Genomic DNA, 13,498 nt, shown 5'->3' on the forward strand with positions numbered 1-13,498 from the left:
CTGTTTGTTTGTTTTTTTTCTTTTTTGTGTTTCGTCTCTCCCGTATTATAAAAGTCAGCATTTATATCAATCGACGTACTGGAAGTACTGCAATATAAAAAGAACATCTCGTGGTAGGCCTAAACTAGCGAGGGTCTGACTTAAGGACTAGATAATAGTTAAACAGTAAAATACTGTCATGGTGAATTTTTGGGGAGTTTCTACGAGCTGCTATGTATAGTCTGAATATACACATTGAACACCCCAGGAACATAACCTTTGGCTTTGAGTAATGACTGATATAAGACAGCTTAAATAATCGATACCTCAGTGGTCTCTTTGACCGGCTCTGTGTCTTCGCTGCACTCGGCGGACAGCCCCCGGTCTTTCGCCCACCACGCCCATATCTACTCCTACCCACAACCCCCTGTGCACTCTTCCTCTACGGCACAGAACCCAGAAACAAAAGAAACCAAAAGAAAGACGAAAGGCGATGTCAAACGGAAGCAGAAACCACTGGACGACTCTAGTCACTTACACTCTTACAAAATATGATAACCCCGAAGTGACTTGAATATTTATCATACATAACTCATTTACATGATAAAGCCCTAACAATTTGTATCTTATTTTTTTTTCATCTTTTTAAAATCTAGCAGCTCTCTAGATCACCACAGAAACCTCTACAGCCAACAATCTATGTAATCTTTAGAAATTAAAAACCCACAATATTAAAATACACAGCACAAAATATCTGAGGTATAAGATGAAAAATATCCGTTTTTGTCTTCTCTCTCTTAAGAGATGCTAAAATGATGCACTACTGCATGTATTGCAATACCCAGGCCTCTGAATTACTCCTCCGTTACCCCCACAGGAAGATTCTCAATAGGTTTTGAAAGGTTTTTTTTTTTTTTAGTATGGCGCGAAACGACTGTATCCACCTCGGTATATACTAGCCTGCAAAGAAGAAAGAACGAGACCCACATCGTCGGCGTGGCTTCTGGTCTTGGCATCAGTCAAGGGAGCGAAAGCATTCTGGAAGAGAAGCCACGGGTTTGGACACGTTTAATTGACACAGTTCAGAGGAGACCTCCGCTAGCATTCAGGCTATTTGCCGTACATACCCCCTGGACGAAACCAATCACGTTCCATCATGCAGCAAGCACACCAACACAACTCATGCCAGAAGTTGCATTTAGCTACTTAAAAACGTAAACGGGATGCAAGAATTACATGAGTTAACAGAGCAAATAAAAATAGAGCAACGAATGCAGTTTCATATGCTTCAAAAAGCATTTCCTTAACGTATTTTTGTCTTATTTTCCAGTATCTTGAAGCAAAAAAAAATTTGGGTGCATTAAAAAACCCTCAATTGTCAGTTGTTAATAGCATAGCTCACACAGAAGTCTCTTTTAAACAAAGCAGCTTTGTTAGTCTGCACGGCAAATGAAGAATCGCAGATTCTTACTGAAACAACTGTATTTCGCCAGCAAAATTACGCAGAGCAATGGCAAATGCGACCACACTCTAAAGGCTTGTGCACACCGGGACGATTATCGCGCACGATTATCGCCGACGTTTAACGCCTCATGACTAAACAAAGGGCACCAATGTGAGTGTGCACACTGATGCACAAAACGGGAGGCGTAAAAGCGTCATTTTTAAAAAAACGCCTCGGGCTAGTTTTTTTGGCTTGACGCGCCGCGTTAAAAACTTGCCGACCAATGAGATTGGTGCTTTTGTTCACGTGCCTGGAGCTGCTGAAGTTACAGTAAAACACGACTTGGTGGCGCTCGAGCACAAAACAGTCTTGCCGAGCACACATTGATACCTAACGACGAAGAGGAAGTAAGTAGACGAAGAAGATGCATCAAGGCAAGATGAATGTAGAGCTGCTGGTCTCATTGGTGTCTGAACACAAAGGGCTTTATGACAAACGCGACAGCGACTACAAAAATCTCGAGAGGGAGTTGTTATGGAGACGAATTGCAGATCAAATAGGATTCGATGTGTACCGGGGTATCTAATGTCAGGGAGTGAATTTGCACGTTCACTCGGCTCATCGCCAGTGAAAATCGCTTGGGTATGAACACAAAGACACGTCGAAAAACGTCTCGAAAAACGCTGGCGATAAGTGCGCGCGATAATCGTCCCGGTGTGCATGAGGCTTTAAAGAGGTTTATTCTTAAAACAAGAAACGTAAAACTTTCAAACAATTAAATTTATAATAAAAAAGTAAAACAAAGTCTTATTAACTTACATAAAGGTTTTAGGCATTTTTACTGGAAAACTAGACAAAATGTACAGTTTAAGAAATTGATCTTTGCAGTGTGCGTTCTATATGCAACGTGGACGTTTTGCGATCAAAACAGTCCGAGTACAAACAAGTCGCACATCGCAGTTTGCGCCTGGAGACTCTTGTCGGTCTTCCTCGCACTCTTTCATCACATCGTCTCTCCTCTGCTCCCTCCCTCTTTTAGCTGTTGCTACAGCACCACTTAGGCGATGGATTTAATTATCAAAATGACTAATTATTCCATTAAGGGGAGCGCTCGGCTAGGTGATATTCACAAAATTAGAAATATAATAACTAACATGCACTACACTGCCAAGAAATTAAGACATTTATCACGTTTACTGGGAGGATTAATGTGGCATTTCAGCTGCCGTTAGCACAAGAGACAAATTCAATTACGTTTAAGTGAGGAGATGTCAGCAGAGCTAAAATCCATGCAGGAGGAAAAGGTGGGAAGAAAAGGGAAAAGAATGAGCGTTCATGACAAGCGTGCACTGAGAAAAGAGCAGGGAAGGGATAAATAAAGGGGTCATGAGGAAAGAGGAAAAAAGAAAGAGGAATCGAGGCAGGTAGAGATGAAAATTCACGCTCACCATGGCACCAACGCTGTATGCGGCTGCTGGAGCAAGTGCGTGGTTGTAGGGGTCGGCAGCATAAACTCGTCCGTAACTGTGGAAACACGGAGAGATGGTCAGATCACGCTGCCAAGTTGAAAATCGCTTCTTTTCTATGAAAACACAAATGTCATACAGTCATATAGGACACCAATTGACTGAAACAACTACGTATGGTGATGATTTCAGAGTGTTTGGAAAATGACAATCAAATGAAGTCAGAGAGGAGAAGATCACATGGCTCTTGCAGTCATGCTGCACAGGTCAAAGAGGAAGACATCACTGTTTGAAAGTTGAAGGGCCACTTGTGCAAGACCTCACTAGATGCTCTGTTCACTCTAATTGTGTGTTTATGGGATGCCAGCGCTTACGGCAATATCTGTTTGTACGTACAAACTTTGCAAATCGGTACCAAGAGGAATTTGCTTGCTTTTTCTAGTTCAATACACTTGCACAAACAACCCTTCAATTTTTTAGTAGTTTAATTTAGGCATATTGATCAAAAAGGCAAAAAAATACATCATAGGAAAAAAAAATCTAACAGACCAGCGATCAATGTTTTACAGTACTTGCACCAAAAAAACCGAAACAAAACAGCTGTTCATTATTCTCGTCCGGGGCTGACTTGATGAAAATGCTGCAGGATGTTTAGTGTAAATGTGAGCTTATTTTATACTTTTTCAGTGTCTTTTATCCTGAGATCTCGCCCTGTTCTCCCTCAAAGTTCGAGCAGGGCTTAAGATCACTGTGTTTGAAAACAACCTGGAATATCGGCTCCTCAAAGCCTTGTTATGCATGCATGGTGTTTCTGGACCAGATAAAGAGCCAATCAGAGAGCAGAGAAATTAGGCAATTTACATATTCTTCCACTCCTGGCGATTAAGAAGTTAATCCACTGCAAATTAGTATAGACATTTTTATTCACTACACAGTCGCTCTGTCTTCATATTTCAATGCGTGGCAACAAAGTATTTTGTTTGACCTGCGTTATCTGTGTTTACAGGGGTTAGTTTTAATGAGTATGCGGTGCAGTGATCAAACCAGGGCTGCCTCCACTCTTCTGGAGCTAAGATTGAAAAGGTGACCCTCAGGATATAGCACCTGGTGAATTATTCCTAAAGTATTAAGTAAGGGAAAAAAACGCTGATTGGATGAGTCACCCGAAATGCAAGAACTGGTGATTTTAATTGCCGTTTGAAGGGCACTGAAAATGTGAAAACACACTACAAATTTAAGCTTAAACTCGTCCTTGTGACTATCGGTTTGTTCCTTTCTATGATCCGTTATACTAGGCTCCTCCTGCCGCCCATCGAGAGTTAAAAAAAAAAACTTGATTTATGAGACTGGTAAGCTCTATGTTTGTTAATGAACACCAGTGACTCTAACATACAGCTAAATTAGATCTGGGCCCTGAGATACAGGTTAATAAATCTCGGATGGCTGGGATATATCTGCATTATTGACTAGATGCTCATTATTTTGGAAAATGTGTGCTCCAGCAGCGCCATTCCTCTAAATGTATTGACTTTTCCCACCAGGAGACCGAACGGGCAGCTCATTTCTATGATTTCTTTAAACAATGCCGGGCTGTGCTTTAGGGGCTCTGTATGCGGACCTTCTCCGCTTTTCTTACTTACTGATTACGTCGGTTTGCGAACAGGATGCGCACGGCCTTTGGGGTTATCAGCAATTATTGAACTGGGACAATTAGACCATAATTTGCAAGTTTTTCAGACTCCAAATTACACATTCCAATTGTGTTTTACAGAAAACAGCTGATGTCTTCAAGAAAGTGCCTTCTGCTAAATTACAGCCTTGTTAGCATATTCATTTTCTCTGGTCGTGTGGGGAAAAAAAGGAAGGAAAAAAAAAGGGCTGTCACAAAATCAATGCACGGATGGACAGGTCCATTTTCCTTTTGGTATATCATGACTCAAACTAGTAACAATCACACTTGTGTCATTCCCGTGATCTAGCCACCTACAGCCAATGTGCAAGACACCATACACTACATGAGCAACCTTGATACGACAATGACAACAGCACCACACGCCTGTAAAACAATGACACAAACAAACCAACCAAAAAAAGGCCCTCTCGCGCACACACACACACACAGATCTAATGGAAAGGGAGGACGATGGTGGAGAACTCAAAAGAACCATGGAACACAAGGAAGATTGAGACAGAAAAAAAAGGAAAATCACAGATTCCAAGCTCGTGACAAGCGTGTTCATTTCACTCTTCAAGGAACACATGCCTCTTCCAAGCAGTGCCATGGGAGAGAGAAACAGAAGATGAGAACTATGAATGTGATGCCTTCCAGCTATCCTCATGCAGTACTCCAAAACTACTCCACTCGTCCAAAAAAGAGCATTCAAGAGAAACGTAGTAAGCAAAAAGAACCAGAGCTCTCAGTGTGTGGCCCCGCTCTGGTATCCACATGGAGGAACAGGGAAGAACATGCTAGGGGGATTGGAGATGCAAATGCGGGAATAAAGAAGAGGAGTAAAAAAGACATATACAGTATATCAGAGATGAGACTAAATCATAACCTCGGACTGGGGCCGATTCAATAGAAACTGCAGCTGTGTGCGAGACGCTTTGATTTAGCCACTCTAAACGTCCTCTCCTCTGTAAACCCCCTCCCTCCATCACTATTGTTCTGTAAAAGTCAAGGAATTGCATTCACAGCATTACTGAATAGCGCTGGGACGGCCTTGAACGGTCACATAAAAGCCGGCCGTCGAGCCCGTTAGAAACACCTGAGACTGCGACCATTATACACAGATGATATTGGAAATCAAACAGATAATATTATACATCAAAGCGCTTATGTGATACACCATAAACTTTTCTTTGGAGAGAGACGAGAAGAGAGAGAAAAGCAAAACTCCCACTGTATTATGGACAGATTTATTTGAGATGTCTTTTAAAATGTCAAAATAACAAGGTTCACTCAAGTCATTTTTTACCCTCATTAAAAAATGTCATGCATGTAAATAACACATTTTGAAAAATTCATGGGGTCAGTAATTTTTTTTTCACACTTATTAGGCCAAAACACATTAAATTGTTCAAAGTGACCGTAAAGACATTTATCATGTTACAAAATGTTTCTATTTCAAATAAATGCTGTTCTTTTGAACTTTCTATTCATCAAAGGATCCTGAAGAAAGTATAACGGATTCAAAATTAAACAGCACAACTGTTTTTAACATAGATAATATAAATTGGACTAATAGCTGCTGAAAATTCAGCTTTTATATTACAAGAATAAAGAACATTTAAATATATTAAAATACAAAGTTATTATTAAATTGTAAAAATATTTCACTATATTACTGTTTTAACTGTATGTTTGATCAAATAAATGCAGCCTTGCTGAGGATAAGAGGCTTCTTTAAAAAAAAAAAAAAAACATCTTAAACCTGGAATACACCACAGACAGGATTTTTCAAATCTGAACAGATTTTTAAAACACTAGGCATCATACACTTACTGACTTTTTTAAAATAGTGAAAATACACTAAACGACTGAGGATCATACACTACCAGACTTTGAAGTTGTTCCGATCACAACAAACTCATGCATAAATGTATGCCTTGTTGCTAGGAGACGCGTGACAAATGAAAAGTCAAAGTCAAAGTTTATTTATAAAGCACTTTTAAAAAAACAGCAAGTGTTTATTAAAGTGCTGTACACACATAAAAGAATAAAAAATATCAATGAAACAAACAATCAATAACACAAATGAAGACAATAAGACACCATAAAGACAATAAAAGAAAGCAGCTCTAATGTAGCATCAAATGCCAGACTATAAAAACAAGTTTTTAGGCTAGATTTAAAAACAGCAAGTGTTTGAGCCTGTCTAATGTAGAGGGGCAAACTATTCCAGAGCTTCGGGGCCGCCACTGCAAATGCTCGGTCACCCCTGCTCTTCAACTTTACCCGTGGGACAACTAAAAGCAAATGGTCAGCAGACCTAAGTGCTCTTAGCGGAGCATACAGCTTGATCAAGTCGGACAGATATTTAGGTGCTAAACCATTAAGAGATTTAAAAACAAATACCAAAATCTTAAACTGAATCCTAAAATGGACAGGTAACCAGTGGAGAGAGGCGAGAACGGGGGTGATATGTTCCTGCTTTCGTGTACCCGTCAGCAAGCAAACAATGGCTGCGTCCGAAAGCTCTAAAATGCTGCCTTCAGAGGCAGCATTACAAGGCAGGAAGGCATCAAGGCACGTTCGAATACAAATTCTGCTTCACTTCCTGTCTCCGGAGGTACCTTCTTCTGATCGAATTTTGAAGGCAGCATAGATGTATTCCTTCGCTGCCTTTGATATCCCACAATCCTGTGCGTTCCATTCCGTGACGGTTGAGCCAAAAAATAAAGATGGCGTCTGAAAGTTGCGTTTGGTGGTCAGTTTATGTGTAAATGTATATTTCAGACTAACTTTTTGCACTTTTAATGTCATTTCTGGCGAGAAATCAGTATTATAGTAATTAAATATTCGTTTAGTTATCACCAAAACTCGTTCTATTTTGTTGTAGATCATTAAACCGTTACGCTGCCTCAGAAGCTTGTCCGAAATCAGTTTCATGAGGTGCCTTTGTGCAAAAACACTGCCTGCAAAGTCATTGCCTCATAAGGCAGCAAGTCAGCTGCCTAGGCTTTCGGGACGCAACCATGATGTGTTCTAAAATCGGCTGAAAATATCAACATGTTTGATCTCCTCTGACTGGGTGGAATCAGAGTCTGAAGCTAAAAAAATCTGTGACCATCATACACTACGTGATTTTCTATGGAATCTGTCAACTCAAATCTGCAGACTGGCTCTGACTTTCAGCAACTAGCATCGACTTCTCCAGATTGTAAATCAGCGGAGAATCGGGGCAAAAATCGTGTAGTGTGTACCAGGCTTTAGTTAACATAAAATCAAAACTGATGTTATTTACTTTCTAAATGCATGCTCCTGGTCATCTTGTCAATGATTAATCAGTCCATGTTGTTACAAATAAAAATAATGTTTATTTTTCATAGTTTTTAATATGAATGTAAGCTCTTCTTCTGAACTGACTTTTAAGCCAGTAGCCAAATAAACATTTAGACAAAGTTTTTGAACAAACTCACATTCAATCGATTAAACAAACCTCACCGTACATTTTATTTTATTTTATTTTTGTTAAATATCCTGTTTCCATTACAGACTACAGAGAAAAATTGATTAAAAAAAATATATTATCGGCAAATGGCATATTGACGTCACATCATTTAATTTTAAAATAATGTTGTCATCATGGCTTACTGCGAATAGTAACAATAAACTTTTGAGTGATACTGCATCTGCCCCACTAGGTGTCAGTAAGTTCAATATGCAACAACAATAACAACAAAAAACTACTAAAAAATGACCGAGTGCACCTTGAATCTTTGTGAACTGTAAACACATATTTCATTTACATTTATTTAACAGCAGAAACATACAGCATAGAAAGGACTAGAGTATAATCCTCGGCCCTGTTGTAAATAACAAATAAAAATAAATGAAATGAAATTAAACATAAAAAAATCATTTTCTAAGGATTTTTAGAATACAAACAGGATGTGGGTAAATGGTGCATTCTGGGTAAACAAACACAAGTAGAATGAGCTGTATCATTGGTTGAACTGCACAGGTGTGACAAATGATGTGTCATGGCTTGATCTCACGTCTAATTAGAGACACTGGCCGCCATATTGCCAGGCCCCCTTTTAATTGCCGCTTGGAGCTATATTTAATAACTAAATGAATCATTCATTCCTACTAAGCATTCAGATTGAATCGGCCCTCTTAATCATGTTAGGGGGCTTGTTTTGAATACAATGTTCTATTCGGCATGACAGTATTGACCGTCCCAATGCGCACACACAGTTACACTCACACATATACACTATAGGGAGTAAAGCTCAATGCAGACATGCATTTGAACACATGCATTAAATGGTGCACTATCTATAACTCATAGTGCCTTACAAAATTAGATATGTATTGGCTTCAGATATGACCATTCATACACATTACAGACTAAACATGCACTTCACGAAGACGCTAAAGTCACAAGCAGTAGTACACTGGACTACATCACACCTATTGTTATATAATATTTCAACTGCCATTCTGTATTTATTTCTATAATTTAATATTCAACACTAAACTAATATATTTCACAGAGTTTCCTCTCTTCGTAATAGCAATCAATGGTCACAGGCACTTCCAAGCAAAATGCAGACATCTGGCCAACACATTCAGGGGTGTAAATCACTTGAGTAATGGTACTTCCTTCATACAAATAAGAATCGTTTTGGGAAATGTTTACTTTACCTGAAACTAAATATTTGCACTGCTACTTAATTACATTTCTAATGAAAACATTATACTTTTTAGTCAAAGTATCAAGTACATATTCATCATGACGTAAATCTATTCTTATTTTAAAACAAATATACATTACTATTCAAAAATATGGGGTCAGTGAGTATAATGTTTTGAAATAAGTCTTATACTCACCAAAGCTGCATTTAATCATAAATACAGTAAAACAGAAACATTGTGAAATATTATTACAATTCAAAAGAACTGTTTTCTACCTGAATATATTTTAAAATAAAATTAGAATTTTCAGCAGTCATTACGCCAGTTTTTAGTGTCACATGATCCTTCAGAAATTATTCTAATATGCTGATTTAGTGATTAAGAAACATTTCTTATTATAATTAATGTAATGTAGTAATATATATATATTTTTTTTTTGTGGAAACAGTCATACATTTTTCCAGGATGTTCAGAAGAAAGGGAAGCTCAAAACAACAGCATTTATATATATATATATATATATATATATATATATATAAAAATTGATAACATTATAAATGTCTTCATCATCATTTTTGATTAATTTAATGCGACCTTGCTAAATAAATGCATTAAATTCTTTTAAAAAAAGTTTTTTTTAAAAGTCAGTCTTCCTTCAATGTTTTAAATAAAATGTAATTTGCTCACGTAACTGTATTCATGATTATATTCATCCTTATAAAGAGATGAATTACTGATGAATTTACTTAGAAATACTTTCCCTGAAGCATGTTTCTAGCTTGATACATTGATTTTTAATTGTGTAGAGTCCCATACTGTCCATCAAGTATAATTCCTCAGTGCTTTTTACACCCGTGAGCATGCCTGGTATATGTTAGCAGCATCATTTGTAAATAAACGAAATAAATGCCCTTTCATACAAGAGTTTAAAGAGTTGCTTTAGCTTCCTGCACAGCTGCTCCCCCAGCCCTGAGGGTATCAACTCGGTCCAGGGAGCGCCAGAAACATGCACGACGGGCCACTTTAACCTTTCCTGAACAAGTGTCGCAGGGACAGAGGTCAGCTGATTCTAGTATGGTGGGTTGTAGGAAGCGAGGCTACCATGTACTCCTGACCCATGTGCCCCCGGCCCGCAGCTGTTCAGATGGGACCGGCTGAGCCTTGAGCTCTAAAAGGCGACTGGAGAGAAAGAAGCAGCCCTGACCCGGACTCCGCCTCCCAGCAGCACCTCCAGATCTGAGGCTGACCCTGGCCATCTCTGACAGAGAGCAAGTGAAGCTCCGACAAAGAGCAGCAACCAGATGCGATGGCTAACGGCTAATGAGACCGGCGTCGGGACGGCAGGGTGTCAGAGTGCGCCAGTCTGTTAAGATAAAGCTTTGGGGTACTGATATCCGCCACCATGGAAGGCAAGAGATCAACTGCAGTCAAAACACTCGCAGGATTAGCGGAGATCAGAGATGATATCTTTCACACGAGGTGATACATCTAACAGCGCTGAGAGGTTATTTTAATGGAGGCAGACTGAACGATTAAACTCCAACTGTCTAAAAACGTTACTCATTGAGACATGAATAATTTATTTTTATGAGGGAAAAGAGATTATAAGTCATTTACATTGCAAATGAATAATTCAATGGTTTTAAATCCGAAAAATGTAAAAAATGTATGACTTCTCAATAACAATCATTTATAATCACTATTATGAAAGACTAGTCTTATGCAAACTAATTTAGCTGGAATTTGTATCGGGGACCTAATTTGTATGTCGGGCTGCGGTTTCAATTTCCCAAAGCTGCTATTATTCTCAAAATGTGTCTAAAGGTAAACAAAATAATTCAAATGTTATTGAGAGACCTCTTCATTTGCATAATCAATCAAGCAGGTTTCTGCAGAGAGCTAAACAACATTAAAGAAACTTTCTGAATTTAATCAGTTCGAGCATTAGCATTAGCTCTGCCCACTGGCAAGGCAATGACTATGTCTACTAGTATAACTACATTTTTAATACAAACTGAACCACAGGCAATTTTGGGGGTTCATAGAACATAATGAAAGAGAGACTAAGATCTGTATTAAAAGCAATAGCTGAAACACATCATTCACGTCTGTAGCACAAGTGGTGCGGGGCAAGTTATGCGCAGATGTCTGATACTGAGGGTTGGGGATTTTTCAAATCAATAAGTATGAGCAATAAAAATACTGATGCTTAGCCTATTCAGCACCACAAAAAATCTCTGATGTCACTAAATGTACAGTAGTGTCACAACAGTTTATTTATTTATTTATTGCCCAATAAATGGAACAGAATCCATGATAAATAAAAACAGAAAAGACGTAGATATGGTCAGAAACATGTCAAAGCAGTACAGCTATTTTTAAAGTTATGCTCAATTATAAATGAATAAATGTAAACATGAACTCTATAATGTTCCTGACTGTATCTACAGTACCATTCAAATGTTTGATTTTGATTAATACTTTCAGTCAGCAAGGATGCATTAAATTGACAGTAAAATCATTTTATAATTTTACAAAAAATGTTTAAAATTAACGTTGTTCTTTTGAACTTTCTATTCATCAAAGAATCTTTAAAAACATGCATTACAGTTTTTTATTGAGAAGCACAACTGTTTTCAACACTGATAATAATAAGAAAAAAGCAGCAAATCAGTATATCAGAATAATTTCTGAAGGATCATGTGACACTGAGGACTGGAGTAATGATGCTGAAAATCCAGCTTTGCCATCACAGAAATGAATTAGATTTTAAAATAGAATAAGTGAGCATATAACACTTCTTTTAAAAATATACCGACCCCAAAACTTTTGAATGGTACTGTCCATCTTTTCTGTTTTTATTTAACATGGATTCTGTACCATTTATTTATTACTTAAGTAAATAAATGGATAAATAAAATATTTCAATGTTTAACTTGGACAAGCTAGTGCATAGGATCATTACATGATTGCCTACGCCGAGAATAATCAAACCAACAGAAAATCAGATTACCGCTATACCATAAAAGATTTCTCATAACAAGAAGCCACTGAAAAGCAACAAGGGCCCTTGGAATCAATACCGTGGTTTCTTAGGACGGTCTGACTTTAATCTCTGAGGACAGTCTACTGTATTTATCCAGAGAAGTCCCTGCGTGTGAGGAGGACACATGTGGTTATTGAACCGTTCATGAAACCACACTGATCTCAAGCCTGGCAGCAATTACAAACACTACGACATGCAGCTCACGGCCGGCAGACATCAGAAAGTGCGCTCGGGTGCGTTTGGTCCCCATTCGCATGGGGTGATCCGCCTTTACCGTGGACACCGGGATCTACGCACGCACAAACGCTCCCGTGATGATTACATAAACATGATGTAATGATGATGAGCACCACTCACAACCGGTCGGATGAGATTCACAGCACACAACTTATCAAGAGGCATGCAGGGACACTGTTGACAGATTATGACAGCATTGCTAACATGACATGATAATCAAGTGTTGCTTCATCTAGTTATGTCTGCACAATATCAGTTGTTACATGTCGGATGACAGCATTACGATCATTATTTGGCATTAACAGTCATGAGCAGAAATGCTTTCGTGTCATGCGAATGTTTTACAATCACATCAAGGCTCCGAATTTGCTTTATTCTTGATTGCGTGCCATCTGCAATAAGCTTACACTCACAATTGACAAGAGAGAGAGAGAGAGAGAAAAAAGAAAGAAAGAAAAGGAAATCAAAATCAGAATCAGCCAAGACGACTTCCTCTGGTCGCCCTGCCAAACAGGCTTTTGTCTCATCTCTGAGGAACTGTCAGGTCTATCCCACTTCATTCTGCAGTTACAGTTGCTCCGCCATGGATGCGTTTCACTATTACATTTGCAGTGACATCTCATTTGATTTAATTTGCCAATTACTGCACTGGGCACCGTGATATTCCCCATCACCACTGGCAAGGGGAATTAGGCTAATAAATCAGGCTGGCTTTTTTTTTTTTGCGTGCGCCTGCCTCTGCTCGTGACGAAGGGAGAGAGTTTGACCTCAGAGGAGTAAAGGTTGAGAGAGAACGAGGCCGCCTCGGCGGGGGAGGTGGGTGGGTGTTAAGGGCCCCGCCGGAGGGCCTGGTAAGGAAGAGTTGTCAGTTGTGTGCAGGCAGCGGTGTGTGTCTTACCTGTCACTGTAGGCAGTGGCGGTAGCAGTAGCAGGCTGAGTGTATCGGTAGGCAGGGGAACCAC

The 13,498-nt window shown here is 38.9% G+C and overlaps 1 protein-coding gene across 1 annotated transcript in view; it reads right to left on the bottom strand.

Moving 5' to 3' along the window:
• Positions 1-641: 641 nt before the first annotated feature.
• rbfox1 (RNA binding fox-1 homolog 1) overlaps positions 642-13,498 on the bottom strand; it is a 131,498-nt gene continuing 118,641 nt past the window's right edge. Inside the window, exons 11-12 of the mRNA XM_016545656.1 lie at positions 2,872-2,947; positions 642-1,017 (exon numbers count right to left, since the gene is read on the bottom strand). Coding sequence (XP_016401142.1) covers positions 895-1,017; positions 2,872-2,947 — 199 coding nt within the window. The 3' untranslated portion in view covers positions 642-894. The remainder of the gene's footprint in view (positions 1,018-2,871; positions 2,948-13,498) is intronic.

This window comes from Sinocyclocheilus rhinocerous, unplaced genomic scaffold, assembly GCF_001515625.1.
Source record: "Sinocyclocheilus rhinocerous isolate Xijiao unplaced genomic scaffold, SAMN03320098_v1.1 scaffold189, whole genome shotgun sequence".
Lineage (NCBI taxonomy): Eukaryota > Metazoa > Chordata > Actinopteri > Cypriniformes > Cyprinidae > Sinocyclocheilus > Sinocyclocheilus rhinocerous.